The following is an 8,066-nucleotide window of genomic DNA, read 5'->3' on the forward strand; positions in this document are numbered from 1 at the left end:
GGGGGGCAGAGGGAGGAGGGGGCGGGGGGTGCTGGCCCCACCACCTGGCTTTGCTTCAGTTTGTTTTCCTAGCATCTCACGTTTAGTTTTCCATGTGAACCTTTACACTCAGCTCAACTGGTTCAGTTTTGGTTTTTTTTACAGCCAGAGTGTGGGGGCGGGGCGGAGAGGGGGAGACCGAACCCCAGGCAGGATCCACGCTCTGCACAGAGCCCGACGCGGGGCTCGATCTCACGACAGTGAGGAAATCAGGAGGCGACGTGCCCCCCCGGCGCCCCTCAGCTTGCCCTGTTCTAACAGACACGTCCGGGCAGGCGGTGGTTAGGGAGAGTTGCCGCCGTGGGACGCGCCTTCCCTGCTGCCGCCGCCTGACAAGGCTCAGGGCGCGGAAGTCTGCACGTGCCCGCACCGTGTGAGTGTGGAGCGGCCAGGTCTCTGCTGGGGCGGCTTCTGCACACAGGACTGGCTACCAGGGCGATGCCAGGCGGCCCCGTGCCCGGGATGGCAGAGTCACCAAGCGCTCTGGGGGCCTCGCCAGGACCGCTGGCCCCGTGCTGAGTGTGTCGCTGCCGTGCACACGCGCTGCGGGGCGGGCTTCACGTGTCCCCACGAGCCCCGGGCCTCCCTCGGTCCTCGGTGAGCAGTGCGTGGGCTACCACGAGGCTCCATGTCACACGTGCCACGCGCCGCTCTACGGAGCCTCAGAGAAGCTTCCCAGCTGACTTTCTCTGTTGTTGACGTGTTTTCTATCACAGTTTAACTTCTTACTCTCTGACTTTCTTTCTTTCTTTTCTTTTCCCATCTAAACGCTTCTTCGGCGCTGAATGAGTCCTGCCCACCCCCCGGGCAGGAGGTGGGGGGTGCTGTGCCGTGGCCTCCTCGAGGTCGTCTGGGCTCTGGTTGTGTTGTGGTGGCCATGGCCCGGCCTGTGCCCACTGCTCTGCGCACAGCCATGGGCGGGCAGCAGAACAGGGCGGCTTCCCGCTGCCTCGCCGGCCCTCGCGTCCCCCACGTCCAGCCCCTTGGCACAGACGAGGTACATTTCCAGTGGGTGGCCTGGAGCCAGAGCCGACGGGCCTGTCCCCTGGGCCCCTCCCGCCACCAGCGCGGAGGGCCTGCCTGGCGCAGCCGCACGGGTGAAGGGGCACGGGGTGCCGCGCACGAGCCCCGTTTCATCAGGCTCCCCCAGGCCTCGCACCTGGGAGCCTCCGGACCCGTGTCACGTGGGGCCCGCGGGCTATGGCGCAGCCTTCTGTGTCCTCGGTGCTGGGAGCAGGGGCGGGAACAGCCCCATGTGGGACAGCGGGGCGAGCCGTCCGTGCAGAAGGGGACACGTCGCCCACGGTGGGACGTGTGTCGGCCCAGCTCCCGGCCGGCCTGCGCCCTCCCCCTCGGGTTTCGCCAGCCAGGCCTGCCGTGTGGCCATGGCCGTGTGGCCTGAGAGGCAGTGGGTGGGGCGCCCCAGGCGCTCCCTTCCCTTTGTGAAGGGAGCCGATTATTCAGGAGTTTGTGCAAACCATGAGGGAACGTGGACACTCAGGAGCCGCGGCGTTTTCCGGGCCGGGCCGGCTCCTGTCAGCTGTCCCCACAACAGGTGTGTTACCCAGTCCCAGGGCGTTCTGCGTGGAGGCTGGCACCCTGCAGGACGGGGCACACGTCCCCTCGGGTCGCAGAGCCCCCCTCGCTCTCACCCCACGGTGACCCGGCACCTCCCGAACTCACCGGCCGAGTCACCTGGGGGCCCTGGCGTGTCTGCGGCGTTGGCTCCGTGCGCGTGTGGCCGCATGAGGACCCGGTTCGTCGTGTTCCCTGCCCTGTGCCCTGTCCGCAGGCCAGCGCTGGGCACACTGTGGCCACTCGGTGCCTTGCGTTGACTGACTGTGTGTTTTAGAGAAGAGGCACGGGGGGGACCCGCAAGGCCGGGCCGGGCGCCGCCGGGCGGCGTGGGGGACACGTGTGCAGGTGGGTCTGTGCTGGTCCCGCAGAGCTGGCCGGCGCTGACCTGAAGGACCGCGCGAGCGACCACAGCCTCAGCAGCAATGCCAGCCTCCCCAGCGTCCAGAGCTGCCGGCGCCTGCGCGAGAGGAGGGCCGCCAGCTGGGCCGTGTCGTTCGAGCGCCTTCTGCAGGACCCTCTCGGCGTTCGCTACTTCTCGGTGAGTAGGGGGGCGTCTGCGCCCTCTGCCGGGGCTCCTCGAAGACGACCTGGGGCCCACACCCCAAGGACGGTGGCAGCAGAGTCACCGAGCAGCCCTCCCGCGGGGGTCTCCCCCGCCCACCTGCTCATCACTCAAGAGCCCCAGGTAGAGGGGCCTCCGCCCAGCTCAGCCTGGGCTCCGTGTGGAGGGCATCCCTGTGGCAGGGAGCACGGAGCCTCCGGCTCCTGGGAAGGGTGTGTGCTCCTGAGGGGACAGCTGTGAACAGCAGCGTGGTCCCTGAAGTGTGGGCAGCTTCAGGTGTGCGACCCGGGGCCCTCGGTGATGCTAGGGAGGGCCCTGGAGCCCCCGGTGCCCGTGGAAGGCAGACAGACGGAGGAGGCAGGGGTGGAGCGACAGCTCGGGAGGGGGCCGGATGCAGGTAGCGGGCTGGCCACGCGTGAGGGTTCACCGATGGTGTTGTTCTTAGGATTTCCTGAGGAAGGAATTCAGTGAAGAAAACATTCTATTCTGGCAGGCCTGTGAATACTTTAATCATGTTCCTGCACACGACAAAAAGGAGGTGAGTTTGTTCACGCCCGGGAAGTAGGAAGGTCTCACCGTGGGCTGGAGTCCAGGGCAGGCTGAAGCCCACGTGAATTCTGTTCTCACGTGGTTATTAAAAAACACTTCTTTTTCTTTTTTCTTTTTTCTTTTTGAGAGAGAGAGAGACAGAGCACGAGTAGGGGAGGAGCAGAGAGAGAGGGAGACACAGAATCCCAAACAGGCTCCAGGCTCTGAGCTGTCAGCACAGAGCCCGACGCGGGGCCGAACCCACGAACTGCGATATCATAACCTGAGCCAAAGTCGGACGCTGGACTGACTGAGCCACACAGGCGCCCCCAAAACACCTCTTTTTCATAATAAGTTTCTTAATATATGTGACATTTAATTTTGCCTGAACGTGGTTTGCAGAAACTCCCGTAACGCTTTGATCCATGGACGCACTGCCGCTCCGTGTGTTGGAAGGGGACTTAGTTCCCTGGCAGGAGAGTCCCCTGAGCGAGTGCGTTTGTGCAGCTCTGCTGTCCGCGGTGCGGGGGCCCCCATCTGCCCGGCACACCGCGTGCCTCTCGGTGGCCCTTGGGCCGCAGCAGCGCCCGCTGGAAAAAGTCAGGGAGGAGTGTGTTGGGTGGAAAGTCCCCCGGCTTGGCCTGTACTTGCCCAAGCGAGCAGTGCCCCCCGGGCCCTAGGAAGGTGCACCTGCCATGCTGGGCCTGCGTCGGGCGCTCGGAACATGGCGACCCCAGCGGCACCCTTGCACGCGAGAGGCCCGTGTCCCGTGCAGCCCGCTCACCCTGCGTCCTGGCAGCTTTCCTACAGGGCCCGCGAGATCTTCAGCAAGTTCCTGTGCAGCAAGGCCACCACCCCCGTCAACATCGACAGCCAGGCGCAGCTGGCGGACGACATCCTCAGCGCCCCACACCCCGACATGTTCAAGGAGCAGCAGCTCCAGGTGACGGGGCCCCTGGCCAGGGCTCGCTCCCCGCGGGACAGCGTGCTCGCGGCAGGCCACCAGGGCCAGAGGAGGGGGGCCAACGGGGTGGATGCGGGCGGGTGGGCCCCGTCTGTGGTCACACGTGCGTGTGCCTCCGTGTGACATCATGGGTCCGCGGGTGTGCACGCCCCACGGCTTTTCCATTCTAGGCCATCAACGTGATAAAAAGGTGCACCGTTATTTGTTACAGCAACAAATATCCCTTAGAGCACGTGGCCCTTCTGAGGGAGCACTTCTATAGCTAAATCCTACGAGTGATATGACAGATGATGGAGGAAAGTAGTTTCCAGGCAGTTCCCACTTCCTTCAGATTTCTGCTTACGTGGCTTCGTTCTTATTTACCAAAGTGAGGCTTGTCCAGGACAGCACGGTCGATGCCCGGAGTCCGCTCCCGGTGCCGACTTCCTGTGAGCGGCTGAGACTCGCGGGGCCCGGGAGTGAGGAAGGAGAGGCCAGCGTGGCCTGAGCTGGCCTGGGAGCAGCCACGGCGGGCAGGCCGGGGCCACACGCTCCGGCGGCTTGTGAGGCTAACGCGTGGCGCGTGCACTCTGCAGATCTTCAACCTGATGAAGTTCGATAGCTACACTCGCTTCCTCAAGTCCCAGCTGTACCAGGAGTGCATCCTGGCCGAGGTGGAAGGCCGCTCGCTCCCCGACGCGCAGCAGGTGCCCAGCAGCCCGGCCTCCAAGGGCAGCGTCAGCTCGGAGCACTCAGGCGTGTCCACGCCCAAGAAGGTACCTGCACGTGCACGCCCACCACGTCCTTCCGGGCAGATGGGAGCTGCTGGGGGGGAGGGCGGGGCAGGGGTGGCTCTTCTCACCAGGACCCAGCCCTCCTGGGACGCATCCTCTGCCCAGGGCTGGGGGCGGGGCTCCAGCCACTAGGAGCCCCCCTGCGGCCCATCAGCCCCACGGGGCCGCCTGCACCTCTCTCCAGCCTCCTTTCACACTTGACATCGTGTTAAAATAATGTTACGCTAGGGCGCCTGGGTGGCCCAGTCGGTTGAGCGTCCGACTTCATCTCAGGTCATGATCTCACGGTTCAGGTGTTTAAGCCCCACATCGGGCTCTGTGCTGACAGCTCAGAGCCTGGAGCCTGTTTCGGATTCTGTGTCTCCCTCTCTCTCTGCCTCTCCCCTGCTCACATTCTCTCTCTCAAAAATAAATCAACGTTAAAACATTTTTAAAATAATGTTACGCTATGTTAACATCTCCGTTGGATGACAGCTGAGTGGAAAATCGAGGTCGGGAAGATCCCTGAATGAAGAGCTGGGGGATGAGGACAGCGACAAGAAACGGAAAGGAGCTTTCTTCTCTTGGTCCAGGACCAGGAGCACCGGGCGGTCCCAGAAGAAGAAGGAGCACGGCGAGCATGCCAGCGGTGCGTGGCGTGCAGCTGGGGTGGCCTGGCCGGGTCCGCCAGCCGTGTGGGAGGGCCCGTCCGGGGCATGCGCGGAATGCGGCGCTGTGTCCGCGCGCATAGCACCCTGGAGGGCGGGCCAGCTGGGGTGAAATAGGGCGGCTTTAGTGCCTTTTGCAAGAGGGGGTGAGGGTGCATTCCAGCCCCCTCCCCACTCAGGCCAGCGCACCCTGCGGGGATGGAGGTGGGGCTGTGGGTGGACAGACCTGCAGAATTCAGTCAGTGAGAGACCGCGCAGGGGCAGGAGCGGCTGTTAGATGGGCTCGGGGCCCCTGAGAACCCGGGAGTCTGGGGCTCCTGCACCTGGCAGATCTTTAGAGAATCATCTAGAACAGCCTCTAAACCCTGATGCCCGGGCGCTCCCCGGCAAGTCCGACTTGGTCGTCTGGGGGTCTGGAAGGTGGGCCCGCGGGCCAGGAGGGCGGTGGGACCGGGGACGGCGTTCCCCTGGCGCCCGGCCTGCACAGCAGCATGACGGGCCGTTGTGTGTCCGTGCTCAGGACCTCAGGTTAGCCAGAGGTCGGGGTGAGTCCAGCTGGTGGTGGCGGATGGCGGGGGTGTTGGCTCCCTGAGCGCTTAGTGGTAAGACAGGCAGTGGACATGGGTGCAGACGCGGTGACTGGCTGGGGAGATTGCTGCTGCCCGTTTTGGCCCAGAAGCCATGTGTTGAAGTGGAAATCCTACGCCTCAGGAGCGTGTGCTTGCGTGTCTGGGGGCCCCCGTGGCCAAGAGCAGAGTGGAGAGCACAGTCTCGCTGAGGGGGCGCCTCCAAGAGGCTTCTCCACGTCCCTGGTCTGCTTGGTCCGAAGGGGTGGGGACGGGGATGTGACCGAGGAAGTCGGGCCCCGGGTCGAGCGCAGAGTGGGGAAAGCTGGCCGTCGGGTGCTGAGTCACTGTGTCCCCCCCTCAAGAGCCCCTGCACGCCAACGGAGGCCTGGGCCGCCGCGAATCACAGGGCTCCGTGTCCTCTGCCGGGAGCCTGGACCTGGTAAGTCACTGCCGCCCCTGTCCCAAAGGCCACAGCGGATTCGAGCAATCCGCCCCCGTGTTGAGCCTCAAGAAGCCCACATTCACAAAGCCTGACAAATGCGTGTGCCGCCGACATGGGGCCACGGCCCCTGGGTGCATGGGGACCCTTTTGGCACCCAGGGGGGTGCGGCTCGAGCCCTAAATGTATTTCTGGCTTTGTTGCTGACATCGTTCTGTTCTCATCCAGTTACTGTTGTTCAGACTCCCACTGAGGGCAAACGGATGCTTTGAAGCTTTGTCCCACGTGTGGACACCTGTCACCTCCCACCTCCCTGTGTTCACGCTTCTGCTTGTGGGGGCTGCCCTGAGGGCACCTGCGCCGTGGCCCCAGCCTCGGCCAGCTGAGGGGTAGACAGGGAGCCGCGGGTGTGGACGGCCTCCTAGCTTGTGCTCGCGGAATACCATCTCCTCTTTGGTGACACCGTGCGCAGGTAGAGCGGGGACGGTCGAGCCACTTAACTGCTGCCGCCGGCCAGCAAGCCACCGGAGACCCTGGCTAATGACAAAGAACCTTACTTGCTGCACCGGCATCCATGGGAAGGGAGTGGGCGGGGCCGTTTTATAAGCAGCCTGCCACCTGCAAGCTCCGCTTCCTGAAACCACGTCAGGGCCACGGAGACTTTTGTAACACAGAGACCAGGGGAGACGTCGCGGATAGACCTAAGGTCTGCCGCACGAACAGGGCCGCGGGCTAGCCCCTCATCCACACCCTGCCCACTCGGGGGCCCCCACGTCCGGGTGGGGGTCCTGGTGCTGGGACCAGGTGCTAAATAGCCACTTCCTGAGCTTCCGGCTTGGTCCGTGAATAACGCAGACGATGAAATCACAGACTGCGATTTCTGAAAGCCTTGGCCCGCAGTGCCCCAAACCTGCCTTTCCCCGCCCCGACCTCCCCCTGCGCATGTGTGTCTCACTGCTCGGGGCCGGCCACGTCCTCACCCAGGGAGGGGCGTCGAGCATCCTCTGGGCAGAAAGGGCACCTGAGGCCTGGGCCCGCCCTCACGCCGGCCTGGGCGGGAGGTGGTCTGCCAGCCCCTAGAGGAGGGTGGAGCCGAGGTCCTACTGTGCCCCTCACAGCCCTGCCCCTGCGCTTGCTGTGCTGAGCGTTGGGTAACGTATGGAAGTATCAGGACAAAACGGCGTCACTGGTTTCTCGGACCTGCCGGCTGGTGTCTGCGGGAGGGGTCTCACCCCTCAGGGCGTGTCCCCGCCTGGTCCCCCCTCTCCCTCCCCCAGCCCGGCCTCAGGCCCGTGTGCTGTCCAAGCCCATCCCTCCGGGAGAGGCCTCCAGGCTGGGAGCTCGGTGGGAAGAGGCAGAAAGACCAGGGGAGGCAGCGGAGGGGCCTCCCAGACTGGGTGGGGCCGCAGGCCCTCGGCGCGCAGTCAGCTTGCCTGGCGGGTCCCCAGTGCCCCGGGCTGCGAGGCCGGGGTGGGCGCCACAGAGCCACCCCGTCTGCCTCCAGCGCTGCAGCCCAGCCCGGGCCCTGAAAACGACACGTGAAGGGCGTGTCCTGTTCAGAGCACAGAGGCTCACGAAGCACTCGTGGCCCCCGTGAGTGGTTGGCAGGTCGGGAAGCACTGGAGAGCCCTTTCTCCTGCGCTTCCTCGGAGGCCCACCGACTCTGTCAGCGCTGCACGCAGGCCAGCTTTGGGGGGGGGGCTTCTCGGGTGGTCTGCGCACTGTCGTGACACTCGTCTCCCGGCTCCCCAGTCGGAGGCCTGCAGGACCTCGGTGCCCGAGCGGGACAGGGCCGCCAGGCACTGCTGCATCCAGCTCCCCGACGGCACGTCCTGCGTGGTGGTGGTCAGGGCCGGGCTGTCCATCAAGGAGGTCCTGGCTGGGCTCTGCGAGCAGCACGGCATCAACGGGGCGGCGGTGGACCTCTTCCTGGTGGGCGGGGACAGGGAAGGGGCCCTGCGGGGGTC

The 8,066-nt window shown here is 65.0% G+C and overlaps 1 protein-coding gene across 1 annotated transcript in view; it reads left to right on the forward strand.

Moving 5' to 3' along the window:
* Window positions 1-8,066, forward strand: part of RGS12 (regulator of G protein signaling 12) — an 82,876-nt gene that overhangs the window by 67,814 nt on the left and 6,996 nt on the right. The window contains exons 4-10 of the mRNA XM_077750595.1: window positions 1,986-2,155; window positions 2,625-2,717; window positions 3,507-3,650; window positions 4,247-4,426; window positions 4,919-5,072; window positions 6,023-6,099; window positions 7,852-8,063. Of these exons, the coding sequence (XP_077606721.1) occupies window positions 1,986-2,155; window positions 2,625-2,717; window positions 3,507-3,650; window positions 4,247-4,426; window positions 4,919-5,072; window positions 6,023-6,099; window positions 7,852-8,063 (1,030 nt within the window). The remainder of the gene's footprint in view (window positions 1-1,985; window positions 2,156-2,624; window positions 2,718-3,506; window positions 3,651-4,246; window positions 4,427-4,918; window positions 5,073-6,022; window positions 6,100-7,851; window positions 8,064-8,066) is intronic.

The sequence above is a fragment of the Crocuta crocuta genome, unplaced genomic scaffold, assembly GCF_008692635.1.
Source record: "Crocuta crocuta isolate KB4526 unplaced genomic scaffold, BGI_CrCroc_1.0 scaffold179, whole genome shotgun sequence".
Taxonomy (NCBI): Eukaryota; Metazoa; Chordata; class Mammalia; order Carnivora; family Hyaenidae; genus Crocuta; species Crocuta crocuta.